At 37.1% G+C, this 13,998-nt stretch overlaps 1 protein-coding gene across 2 annotated transcripts in view; it reads right to left on the bottom strand.

The window, feature by feature from the left end:
* Positions 1 to 458: 458 nt before the first annotated feature.
* The window catches only part of AHCTF1 (AT-hook containing transcription factor 1), a 45,468-nt gene continuing 31,928 nt past the window's right edge, over positions 459 to 13,998 (bottom strand). For both annotated transcript variants that reach the window (XM_027729739.2, XM_039384253.1), the window contains exons 29-36: positions 12,899 to 13,328; positions 11,278 to 11,380; positions 10,266 to 10,372; positions 8,889 to 9,049; positions 6,023 to 7,832; positions 5,127 to 5,260; positions 4,574 to 4,680; positions 459 to 3,915 (exon numbers count right to left, since the gene is read on the bottom strand). In XM_027729739.2, coding sequence (XP_027585540.2) covers positions 3,726 to 3,915; positions 4,574 to 4,680; positions 5,127 to 5,260; positions 6,023 to 7,832; positions 8,889 to 9,049; positions 10,266 to 10,372; positions 11,278 to 11,380; positions 12,899 to 13,328 — 3,042 coding nt within the window. In that variant the 3' untranslated portion in view covers positions 459 to 3,725. The remainder of the gene's footprint in view (positions 3,916 to 4,573; positions 4,681 to 5,126; positions 5,261 to 6,022; positions 7,833 to 8,888; positions 9,050 to 10,265; positions 10,373 to 11,277; positions 11,381 to 12,898; positions 13,329 to 13,998) is intronic.

A 13,998-nucleotide genomic window follows, 5' to 3' on the forward strand; every position in this document is an offset into this window, starting at 1 on the left:
GAAAAATCTTACCTGGCCTGTGTGACTGTTGGATCCTGCTGAGATGAGCATGCCATTCTTGTCCTTTAGGAAAGAAGCCCCAAAAGGTCAGATCAAAAGTAAAGATTTTCCTATGCCCTGGATTCCTGAGGTCGTATATGCTTGTGCTGTTCATTTTTACAGAAATCACACACCTACTTCCTGCATCCTTCTGTTATTAAAATCCCAATTATAGTATCAAAATACAAGCCACCAGTCATTCATTAATAATTCATGTTTTCGCCTGGATTTAAACCAAGTTCCGCAGAATGCACAACACATCAATGACTGCTGTGGGATAAGCCAGCTCTTGAACCATCACAGACAAGGAGTAACTGATCTGAATGAATGGACACATCATTCAGTAAATAACCACAACTTGCATCTTTGCCTCTGCCTCACACATACTGGTCATCCACACAGCCCAGTGCATCGGAAAATGCATTTTATTTTAGGACAGCTTTAATTCAAAAGGAACCACAGTACATTTATCTCCAAGCATATCAAACAGACTCATTATCTTGACTACTTTGATGAAAAAAGCATTCCTAGAATGGTAACCCAGAAGTTTTGCACAGAAGACAAAAGGACAAACAAAAGAAGAAACAAATGCTACCCTATTATCTAAAATTCTGTCATTTTAGAATTTTCAGATTGGCCTAAACTAATCAGTTACAAGCATTGCTTAACTATTCAAGAGAACCTATGGAATGGTTTCTACCTGTAGCTTCTCTTTTCCCACCAGAAATCAACAACTATTAGCTATTTATGATTCGTTACATGGGAAGTAATCACATGGGAAGTGATGAAATTGCAGCAAATAAAAAAAATATTGTGCTAACAACCCTGAGAGTAGTCTTCCATGAGAGGAAGTTCTGATAGGAGATTACATTAGTTATCTGTGCCCTTATCTGCACATTGGGCATGTACAAATATTAAGGCTAATAAGCAAAGTCAATGTGAATCAATTAGCACTTTACGCACCAAGTAGCTATCAAAAGTAAAATAGATTCACTTTAACTCTCCTTTGTGTTATAACCTGGAAAGAATACTTTCATCAGCTTTAACTTCTAAACATTTGAAGAAAAAAGGTCTTAGGAATATTTGTGTTAACTCTCTGAGGTAATGCAGGGAACCATTTCCACTGAAACATTTCTATGCTCTATTTAGTCATGAGCTGTATTGAATAGCTCCTGTGAAATTCTCATTGTTTGCAAGAAAACTGCCACTCTATGCCCCTACAGCCTTCTGCATGCATCCACAACAGTGCATCACCTCTTCCTTTCACAGGCCCCTCACACCCTTCTCTGGCACTACGAATATTATCTTCCTCTCAGATACACATGCAAACATCTGCAAATCATCTCTTCCACTCACCCTATACATACTTGTAGCAAGCCTACACAAAAAGCACCCACATAAAATCTGTTTTCTCCACTTCATTAGAAACCCATCCTTGAGTTGCCATCTTAACACTGTTAGCTAGCTTTTCCCTTTCTCAGGCTCATACTAGAAATTCAGTGTCTGTTTTTGCTTCCATTTCCTCCTATGTCCTTCAAATTTCTGAACTCTCATTCCTTGTTACACATTATGCTCACACTCCTTTTTAAACTGCTCCTTGGGGACAGTGGTGAGCACTGGAGAACAATGCATCGAATCCAAATCACCAAAAAAAAAAAAAAGGGAAAAAAAGGAGTAAAACATTTTAACATATAATTAACATTCCTTCAAACTAAAAAATTACTAGAAAATTATGAACCTTTAGGGAGTTATTAAACCTAATGCCAATTGTCTTTTTATTGTTATTGCTCGCTTTCTTCCTAAGTACAGCCAAATGAGAATTTAGGTGATGCAAAGAAAGAGGCTAAACATTATTTAGCTAATATTATGTTTTCATCCTTTCTAATTGATTTTCATACAAAAAATATACATATATGTAAGTATATGACAGAAACATGTTAAAACCCTATTAAGTAATCTTCACTAGGATTATATCAGAAAATTCCATTTAATAGGAACTGGAGTATTTTATAAATACTCTTGTGTACTACACAAAACATAATCTGATTTGCAATCTATATTCTCTTTCAGTTTTGAAAGTTTGACTTTTTACCTTATTTTCTGAGCTATTCGCTGCATTTCTGTACAATGTAGATAAAAAAAAAATATTGCTACAACTTCCCTCTCTTCTCCTCTGACCATATTTATACTGTCATTCAAGTAGAGAATACTCAGAGAAAATAATTACTAACCTGAGTGAAAGGTCTCATCCAAACTGCCACTTTCACACTTGAAACATCTGACATTTTTTAAAGTTTTCATTCAGTCATGAATATTCCTCCAAGGAGAAAAATACTCAAGTGCATGCAGGTCATTCTCTAGAATGACCTGTTCTGATAGAAAAATCATGGCCCCAGAACAATCTTCTTTTACAAGCTTAGTCTATTATTAATACATTCATTCACTATTACAAGCTATTAGTTAATAAATAATGTCTTAGAGTAACTGTAGTAGTTTTTACTAATTGAAAAGTTTAATATCAGGTTCCACCATTCTGTAGTCTTCAAAGTTGCATCCATATATAAATTAACATACAGAAAAATAATCTATTGTCTAAAAGACTGCACATCAAAATAGTACTTCCATGTCTGCTTTTAAAAGAATAGGTTTGTGACTTTATTTATACAAATTGAAGCTTTATAGGGACATTTACTCCTTAACCAAAGACTGTTGATGAAATAATTATTCAAAAATATGGTTTGTAACTAAGATTTCTGTACATTTTTGTACCTTTTTCAGACTATTATATTAGCTTTTCCATCAAGTTTTCAGTGCTGTGATATGCAGGTCTCAAATACTGCAAAATATGTTTACAGACAGTAAGTATTTCAATTATAGTAGCATTCATATTAACATTATGAAAATAATTTTGGCTCAAATTTCAAAGTATGTGGGTAGTATCTCTTCAAATTTGATATGCTATTGTTAGCATCACACCATCTATACAGTTAATTTTTTGCTGACAACAAACTGTAAGAAATAGCAAAACATCTGAGGTGAGATCTAGTTTTATGAACTAGAGAGCAGCTCTCCCAAAGTTTAAGACAAATACAAAAAAATATTGCACAGCTTAAAACACAATTGTTTACATTCTGACTTCAGTACAGTACAACTTAACCGTGAACATAAGGAATTACCAGTTTGTATTGCGAGTCCAATTATTTGTACCTGAAGGTCAAACATAATTTCTAAAATTTAAACTAGTATGTTTAAAATGTTTACTTGTTATAGGAATTCTAAACAAACCTTTCAAAAGCTTCTGGAATTACTTTTGAGGGTCTGTAACTCCCACAAACCAACATTAAAAGTTCTGAGCAATACAGGTCATTCAACCCAATATTCCCTCAAAAAGCTATCAGACAGTAAGCACATTGTGAAGTATACATTTTTATTTAACATTCCTAAAATAAGCTGTATTTACATATTATATAAATGTATGAAGTCTTAATATAAAATAGAAAACTGCATTGACTGAAGAAATCACACTCCATATGGAGTTACTTACTGAAGACCATTTTTTATGAAATTTTACAATAATTTATATAAATTATCTCTTCCAAATTAGATGATTTTTCTTCTTTTTACTAATTCACACAATTTTGATGACTTTACAAACAGTGGTGTACATTATAAACTTTAAAAAACAGTTACAGCATCTTCCGGCGCAAAACTGGCTTTGGAAAATTAGACAGTCTTTTTTTGTTCTTTCTTAGAGTCTTCCCTGCTGCATCTGTGGTTTCTTTCTGTTTGCTTTTTGTTCCATCTACTGGACTTGCAAAAGGAGAGATGAATTTTACTTCCACAGGTGGAGGTGACCAAGAACATTCTTTTGTGGTTCTGAAAAGAAAGGTAAGTATCGAAACAATTTTTTAAGACCAACAGTATTTAGTAGAGGAAAAAAAAAATACCATGGAATTACAAAATTAATGCCGAAGAAATATTCATTGGCTTCTTTGTAGACAGAATTAAAAGGTACCTAAGTAAGTTTCATTTTGCTTTAATTCCTTACCAGACTGTCCCAAGCATTCTTGGTCACTATTTGTAAGAGCTTTTAGAGCTCTCTGTTCCAGCTTTTAAGAGGCAAATTGTCCTCAAACAGTTTTCCAGAAAGAATCAGGAAACATGTCCAGAAACAAAAAGTTCCATTCACTTATTGTCTGGCTCCTTCCTGCCTTGTGTGGGGAACTAAAGACCATAAGAGTGTGGTTTCATAAGGTGAATTAAGACAATTAATTAAGAGTGAATTAAGAGCATGACATTATTGCAATGATTAGTATCCACGGGCCCTTTTCTATCCCCTCCCTCTTCCATTTCCATCAGAAAACCAAACCCTTAAATGGGGAAAAAGGTGCCTGTTAAACCAGCAAGCTGGACCGGCTCATAAAGTCAGAGGAGAACTGCACGAACAAGTGAGGAAGAAGTAGTTAGGTGCTTGACAGCTGAATCACTGTGACAATAAAGAAATGCAAATAACTATTTAAAAATCATTTCATACTTGCTTGCTTTCTTAATTTTTGATTTTGTAGTTCTAGCTCTCTTCAATTTTTGCTTTCCCCCAGATTCTATGGATTTGGTATCCTCCTCCTCTTTAGTTGGAAGCTCCTATGTTAAGGTAACAAAAATGTTACTCAGGAACAAGTTCGTACACTTCTACAGAACAAAAATGAATGTTTATTTCATTAAGAAGTCATTATAATGTTATTGTCAAAAGTATTAGTTACCCTCTGCAAAAACAAACATTCCGCCTCAAATTATTTTACCATCCTAAAAGTTCAAATTCTGAAATTAACAGATAACATACCAAGTAAGTTTAAAGAAAGCCACTGTGCCTTCAAAAGTTTTTATCAATTCCTGACTTACATTGATTCAAAACTGATTTTTGTAGCTAGTTTTCATGCAGAAAAAAAATAAATTGTTTAGCTGATTCAATTAAAGCTCTCATTTTAGATAAGTTTCCAGGGAATAAGGCAAAACATTGCAAAGTATGATCTCAAAAAGTGGTACAGAGCAAAAATCAAGAACATCGGACAACTAGAGCTTTCACTTACTGGTTCTTTCACGATTCGGGAAATGTTAGATACATCTTTTCTTCTTGACCTCAAAAGAGGGGGTGAAAAGACGAACTGAGAAGACAAATCCGGGTCTAAATCCTTATACTGCACAGGATGATCTGCTTTTCCAGCTAAAATGACAATGCATTGTCAGCATGCACATACGTTATACATGAAGGACAGTAATGTTAAATTACAGCTGATAAAAAAAGAGCACAATAGCTTCCTGAAACAAAAGATCCAAGCAGGTTTATAAACTCTCCATGCAAAGGTATTTTTCTGCCAGTAACTGCCCTTTGGGATCCATTCTTTTACAGCAAATTGTGAAACAAAACTAAGCCAGTGTAGTGATTTTATGTGCACTTATATAATCGAAGACATTATGCTCAAAAGGCACCAACAGCCCTTACACATCTCAAAAAATTTATCATATACTCTAATTAAGATATTCCTATGCACACTAATTTTGCTGACAAAGTATATGCCCATGAAAAACAATCACATAATTTAACAGCTGTACAGTTTACTGCAAGATGCAATTTGAACTTCAAAACTGAACAGAATTTGGAGCATGGTTCCTTTATTTCTCTGCTGGGGGGAAGGGATGGCACAGCAATCACATATTCACAGATTTTCAAAACTGACAAAAACAAAAATTCAGCTTAAATTTCATTTCGGTGCTTAGATCAGCCTCATAACCTCTTAGTTCCACTAGAACTAACCAGGTAGTCAGTCATGTAGAGTTCAGTCAAAAAAAAAAAATGCCTCTAGCCAAATTTTTTTTTTGCATGCTTACATTCCTTACAATTCTTAAAACCATCCTCACAGTTTGTATTCTGTGATTTAAAGAAGAGGAATGTGTCCTATTTTGTGTACAAACATAGCGCACCTACCTTCAAATTTCTTTGTCAGTTTTGTGAGAGGAGGAGAGAAATGAAAAGACTCATTTTCCTCAACAGTCAGTTTCTGATGCACGGCAGTTTTGCGGGATCTGGTTCTTGTAACACGATCTGTTAGAGCTCTTGATGTTTGATCATGTCCTGATGGGTTTATGTCTTCAAGCAGCAAAGGACTGCCATCAGGTCCCTGCGGGAGGGCCTCCTCCGACATTGATCGCCTCTTTCTGCCCCGACGCCCTGTCCTTACTGTAGTCCTGGGTGTGGTTGGCTCCTCACTTGGCTGTGCAGGTGTTTGCTCACGAGTATCCGTTTTTTCTGGTTTCTCATGTGGCACTCTTCTAGTTCTTTTCCTAGGAGTATCAAGGACTTCTACTTTCCCACCTGAATTTATGTCTTCCTGAGTAGAGGTAGACTCTGTGTCTGCCATAAGATTTTGTGCCCCCTTCCTAGCACTTCTTCTAGGAGTGGCAGGAAGTTTAAATTCTGTTTGAGGAAGCGATGATTTAGACAGATCAAGATCAGAATTTTCTGAAACTTCTGAAGAACTCATCTTTCTTCTTCTGCCTCTTTTAGTTGGCACAGGTAAAAGGAGTTGGTCACTAGGCTGCACCTCTTGATCCTGAACAGTATTTTCAGTAAACTGTGAATTAAAGCTTTTCGGTTTTCTTGCACTTCTACTGGGACTGACTGCTGGTTTTATCTTACGATCAGTCTCAGTCTCACCAGTTTTTGGATCTCCAGCTGAAGCTTTTCCTCCTCTAATCCTTTTGGAAGTAGAAGAGGTAATAATGCTACCTTCAGCAAGAGACATTTCCTCATTAGCCTCTTCTGAGAGTTCAGATGCAGCTTCCTTTGCTCTTCTTAATCTTCTTCTTGGAGTAACAGCTATGGACTGCGTAGTGTCAGACGAGGTTAGTCCATCAGAGTGGCTGCTTTCTGTTTTTTCTAAATGAGTCAGTTTAGGTTTCCTACCTCTCCTAGGAGTAACAGGCACTGCAGGTATTTGCTCCTCTTGAAGATTTTCCTCTGTTTGAAGACTGGAAGTCTCAGATGCTTCTTTTGTTCGCCTGGTACTTCTCCGAGGAGATAGTCCAAATGGAACTGGTGGTGTGCCTGTCTTCAGTAGTTGCTGAGGGTCTGCTGACAGAATACTTAGACTTCTATTCAGTTGTCCCCTTGTGCGTGTTCTTGGAGCAATGGCATACTCTACTTGATGTCTGCTGGTTTCCTCTTCCACTCTTTCTGGCACAGGTGTTAAGAAAGCTTTTGCCTTCTGGAATCTAGTTACCTTTTTACCTATAGTTCCATGAATAGATTGTTCTACAACTTCAGATGTAAATTCTTTACTTCTTGTGTCTTTGATTACATCCAGTAAGTTCTCAGCAATAGCAACCTTAATGGGTTCAGGCACATATGGGAATGACTCTGCAGTATTTTGAGATTCCTGATCACCAGTTACAGTGGACACTGAGTTTGTAACATGTTCTTGGCTTTCAGTATTTCCTAAATTGGTCACAGGTTTTTCCTCCATTGTTGTGCCTTCTGGTTTACAAGCATCTACTAATGTAGGATCTCCCATCTCTGCTTCACCTTCTTCTCCTTCCAAAACTAAGCTAAAACTACTCTGAGACAGAAAAAGGTCTCCATCTCCCTCAGCTGCATCACATTCACTATCTCTATTATCAGGCAAATCACATGCAAACTGTTGCTCTATATTTTCATAGCTATAATGAAGACTGCTAGATGGATCTAGTTCACTATATGGTGATGTTTCAGGTGGTGGTTCTGAAGTATCTTCAATAACCTGAAGTTAAAAAATGTCTGTTAATACTTTATTCCTTATCAGACAGACTAACTTCACACTGAGCTAGATGAAACTGAAGACAGTGAAAAGCTGCTTTTTCTTTCAGATCACCACTGAATGTAAAGTTAGAAACATACAATGTACTCTCTACTAGAGATGATAGTTCATTCATTTAAGGGGCAGAGATCAGAGCAGTCAGTGTATGCAATTCACAGGCTCCCTTTCTGGTATTTCCATTCAGGACTAACAATGTGCCACCGCCCATGGACAGTGGGCAGTTTTACAACACAAGGTGTGTATGCAACTGGCACTGATCATCACATTGCAGTGCCTTCTGCACTACTCCACACCCACAAGAGTGACCCACTCTGTGTCTGACAGGGTAAAACACAATTATGTCCCTGGAGTTCAAAGTTTTGGTCATGACAGGTGTAACTGCAACAGTTAGTCAGACTGGTCAGGTATCACATGCAGAAAGTCAACACTGCACTTGAAGGAGTCACTTGGATTGCACGAGATAACACATTCTAAATATCTCCATCTCATGAAGAAATATCTTGACACCAAAATGAGCTCATTACTGGGAATTCTGTTTGTGTTAAGAAGGAACAAATAGTAAAGGACTTAAGCAGCTAAATCATTCTCAAAGTGAGTTTGGTTCCCACATAATTTTGTCATTTGGTAAACGGCTCCTCATATCAAGAAGCTTTCTTATCGTTTTTAACATTAAAACTATTTCTTTTTAAGTCAAAGAAAAAATGCTTGAATTTCAGTAAACCAAATGAATGCAGGGTTATTTTGAAAAACAGTTCAGGCATTTATTTTGTACTAATATAGCCCTCAAAGGCCTACATCTTGACAGGTTCTATTCTATGTTACAGGAACAGAAAACGCACAAGGAAAAAAAGTACATGTAATGAGGTTTTAACTCATGTCAAGCAGCTAAAGAAACTGAGACATTTTTGTGTGCCTTCTATAATTGCCAGTAAAACAGATCCGTCCTCAATTTGAAAACTCTTTTCTATTTTGTAGAAAATGGGAAATTAATTTACTTACATGGATTTCCTCAGTTTTAGGAAGACTATTAGAAACAGGGACTTTTTCAACTTCAGCTGCTTCAGGGTTACATTCTTCAGGTAAATCCACACACTTCCCCTCAAGGTGATTTTCTGAATGTGTACTGACCACATCCTCACTGTCAAGGATACTTATCACAGCTGGAAGAGATTTATGTCATTTTAATTTAACTGTTATATAAATGACACAAGTTTAATCAACAGGAAATAACAGAGGGAGCAGGAGCCAACAAAACAGTTCTCCATCCTGTCACATATATTGGGTTTTCTCCAAAAACTAGAAGCCAAAACTATTGAGCTGATTTGGGCTGGGATAGAGTTAATTTTCTTCATAGTAGCTGGTATTGCTGTGTTCTGGATTTGAGCTTAAGACTGTGTTGATGACACAGGGATGTTTTTAGTTACTGCTGAGCAGCGCTCACACAGAGCCAAAGCCTCTTCTACTTCTCACCCCACCCCATCGGTAAGTGGGCTGTGGGTGCAAAACAAGTTCGGGGGGGGGGGATACACTCAGGACAGCTGACCCCAACTGTCCTAAGGGATATCCCATACCACATGGCATCATGCTCAGCATAAAAGGCAGGGGAAAGAGGAAGGAAGCAGGCAGTATTTGGAGTTATGGCACTTGTCTTCCTATTACACACAGTGGAGCCCTGCTTTCCTGTAGACGGCTGAACACCTGACTGAAGAGAGGAACTGGTGAATTAATTCCTTGTTTTGCCTTGCTTGCATGCAAGACTTTTGCTTTCCCTATTAAACTGTCTTTATCTCAATCCACAAGTTTTCTCACCTTTAGCTTTTCAATTCTCTCCCCCATTCCACTCCAAGGTAAATGAGTGAGGAGCTGTTTGGGCCTTAGTTAACGACTGAGTTTAAATCACAACAACTATATACCTGTTAAAGGACGCAGCCCCACAGTAAGAAAGAGGAAGGAGAAAATCAGCTGTCAAGTCCACAGGCAAAAAAAGAGAGGAAAAGGTGGCCAGAAAGGCATGCTGGTAGACAGTTTCTTCAGTCTGAGTACTGAGGATGCATCAACTTTTAAAATAGTATCTCAGCAGATCCCATGGCACACAAATTAGTAGTGGTGTACAACATTAAAATAAATACTGATCTCTCCTTAAGTTCTACCAGCATTCTCAGCATCTTCATCAAGAGCAGGATGATTCACTATGCATCTTCTACAAGGGCTTTCTTTAGGGAGGGTATTGTCTCTATAGTTTAATGAAAGTTGACAGTAATGTGCTACTGTACTACTTCAATCTGAGACACCTGTAGTGGTATCACAAACTACACATTTTACTTCAGGAGTTCTGCTACCTTAACTCACAGAACACCTCCAACATACTGTACATACATTCACTGTCTGTCTCCAGGAACTCCGAGAGCTGTGGATTTGCTGCAACTGCTATGGCTTTTTCTTCTGGTGAAGAGGTCATTTTAGACTCCTTGTAGTTTGTTTCACTTCATGAACAGAAAGAAAGGAATTCATCATAACTCTTGAAAACAAACCTTGAAGAGCTTTACAAGTCACTTTCTCACTGTAAAATCTTCAAGTTTCAAGCCAGAAAAAACTCAAGAAAAATTAGAAATTCCTTTACCAACATATTTACATTCAGTTTGTGACTCATTTTACGGAACGAATCAAGTACTTCCCATTCTTCCCAGCTACCTAACACTAGATAATAACATAACAACAGAGTTGTGTTAAAGAATAATATAGTACTTCTGTAGAAAGAGGGCAACTACTATAACAGAGGTTCAGAAGAAACTGAACAGAAGTCTGTACCAGTGTAAGTTACCATTTGAAATTAAAGGTTATTTCATTGCCAACGTTCTGTCTTTATCACTAAGCATCTCCAGCTTTTAAAGTACCTCGTGAGAAAACTGCTTCCCTTTCCATAAACAAACAAATGCTAATTGAGCACACCCAGAAAACAGAAATTAAGTGTATAAAATATTGCCAGAAAGCACTCAAACTCCAAAATAAACTCACTGAAGTTACAGGAATCTCAGGATTAATTTTTAACTACATAATTTTCAGACAAAAGCAGGGCTTATGTTCACAGTATCCACTCAGTAAGCCTCAACCAGCAATAAGGTTTATATAGTCTGTTGAATGAAGTCTTTATCGTCATCCTTTAGCCTGCAACAATTTGAGAAACGAGGCTCAAACTGACAGCTAGTCAATGTGCATTAAATTCATGCCAGATTACTTTTGCTCACAGACAGAATGGAACAGACAGGCCCCTATATATAAGAACACAGAAAAGAACCAATCCCAGGTCAAAATCACAGTTTTCAAACACAGAAAAGCCAGCAGTTATATTTTGTGTGAACCTGAAGACGTATCTATTTCATAAGCTCACCCTTCATTTGTAGCCCCAAAAGTAGTGGCCTCAGCAGCTTTAAACATCAATTTATCATCCTCGGGAAGTGTAAGACATTCAGTATTTGATTCTTCCACAAATCCTACAAAAACAAACAGATGCATTACTTCCTTGTTGTACTTAACATCATTTTTAATTTTAAAATGCTCATATGATTTTAAAGTGATCCTTTATGCATTTCATCTAGGATGGTGATTTAACAAAATAATGCAGAAGGTCTGAATTCTTCTTTCCAGTACAACAAGAAGCCTGATGCATAATTTCAGTCCTGAAAACAAAACGACCACTGCTAATTCTGTTTACAAACTAAACTTGCCATGTTACTAATACATAAAAACTTCAGAAAATATCTCTCCTTCTTAAAATTGGGTAGAAACTTTTTTTTTTCCTTTGGATATTTCTCTCATTCCAGCACTTCTTTCTTTCCTTACTCCATTTCTCCTCTTTACAAGAATGCAAAGACAAAGTTTCTTTATAAGATTATTGTTTAGTGATTAGTACCTTACTAGTTTTAATGAAAAGCATCTTTGATTTCTTGTCCAAATCCAAGACGGTTAAAATAGGACAGCCAAATGTTTTGACCTCTCTTACTAAAAATTTCAGATCTGGTGAATCCTTTTTACCAATGTACACAGAGTCTGTATTTGAGCATTCCTGTTATTGAATAAGAAAAGGAGCTGAGGAACTTCAACAGCAACAATCACTCCTCAGGATCTTCCAGAACCATCTCAGACTTACGACTGAATCAGCATGCATATGATGCACCGATACTGGAGTACCCACTCACTGTTATGAGCCATTTCAAGACCTCAGGCACAGAACTCCTGACACTTGCCTACATGTCCCTGGAAAACTTTTTTATAAAGGGTTCAGCAGACTCAGCTGTTTACCAAATACTGACTGTAGCTGTTTGCATATCTTCTCCCTGTTCCTGAACTACTTTCATTCCCAGCTCTTCATCACTGCGCACAAGCTAGTGAGCTACACCTCTTCTAATATGCCAGCTGACCTGCTAATATGAGCACATCCTCTGCAGCTGGACTGGCATCAATGAGTTGAATTGAGCTGAATTATCAAAGATCAACTGAAATACGTTTGGAAAAGGCCGTATAAGCTCTTGAGCCAGCAAAATGATCAACCACAGCTGTAATGAGTAGCAGATACACAAGCAGACTCACTTCCAGAAGAAAACTATTCAACTGAGCACTAATAAGATGATTAAAAGAAAAAAAAAATAGTCAAAGCATGCCATACACTAAACTTGCTGTAAAAAAACCTGCTGACTACACAAGTACCCCTAAAAGATAACCAGAAGCCCAAGCTTTCAACTTGTCTCCTTCTCAAAACTCCCACAAATCACTGCTGCCTTTCAGCTGCAACTACACACAAAAAATGCCAGTCAAGGAAAGTATACATTCATAATGTCCAGGATACCTAAAAAATTACTGAAAACATAATGGTAATTTTTAAAACCTAGGACAAGGAAATGCCTAGGACACTTGTGAACATTCATCATTAACTGCTGCATTCATCAGCATCTTAATCTTCTAAAGACATTTGAAAAATTCAGAAATTTAGATTATCATAGGATGAAACACACCATCTTCTTTTCTTGGTTCCGAAGGATCTGGTTGATCCATCTGGAAAGGTTTATCTTCAATCATTTCACTGTCTCCTTCCTTCTCCAATTCTTGAACATCAGCAGTTTCTTCAGTGGAGGAATTAGCTGGTTTAGCAGCTATAAAGATGACATCATCTTCAAAATCACCAGGTGATTTTGCATCATGATACTCCAAAGTAGTTTGGTCTGATCTGACAGAGAAGTTACTATTTTCTTTGCTGACATCCATTTTTTCCAAATTACCTCCAGATATGTTTTCTGAAGACTCCTGCAATTCAGCATGACTGTCCCCAGCATTGCTCAGAGTAAACAGAGTTGTTTTACCTCTACTTTCAGACCAAGCATCCTCTACCGTGTCATCATGATGCTCAGATGAAGCTCCAAATAGTGCTTTATCATCTTCTGTTACCTAAAAAAACGTTCAGATCAGTAACATGAGCATGCTTTCTGTCAAAGCAAAAAAAACCCCCCCAAATATATACTGATATTTTTAAGTTACACATGTCCCCTTAAAAGGCAATACAAAATTAATTCTCAGTCTAGCATTATCTTAAATTTAAAGTTGAGTGTAAAAATTAATCACACTTTTGACTGCTTATTGAGTTTCCACAACATTAAAGAATTAAGATAAAGTCAGTCTTGTAAGTGCTTACTTATAATGTCATCTCAAGGCTGTTCATTGGGTTCAGCAGTGTGTTTTCAACAAGACAGTTTTGCCTAATAAAATCATTACTCAAGACTTGTCTCTGTTATGCTTTCCTTCCCAACACATATGGACTACTAAAATATGCTAGTGTTCACTATGCCTGTAGCACAGAACAAGTAAATTAATCTGGCTACAGTGCCACTCTTAGTAAGAACTTCATACAGGAGAGAGCACCTCTTGTTACAGTTCAGTAGCTCTTTAAAACAGACAATAAAAGACAATCAACCAGATTGAGACAATTTGTTAGGACATGGACAGAAAGGTCATACATGTACATCTTAGAACATGCCCCCTTTTCTGCCCCTGATTTTGGTACATTATGTTGGCAACTGCATGACCGGCCAAACCATGGAATCCAGCTACAGAACAACTA

Source organism: Pipra filicauda, unplaced genomic scaffold (genome assembly GCF_003945595.2).
Source record: "Pipra filicauda isolate LSUMZ 115617 unplaced genomic scaffold, ASM394559v2 scaffold342_size772408_pilon, whole genome shotgun sequence".
NCBI classification, from domain to species: Eukaryota; Metazoa; Chordata; class Aves; order Passeriformes; family Pipridae; genus Pipra; species Pipra filicauda.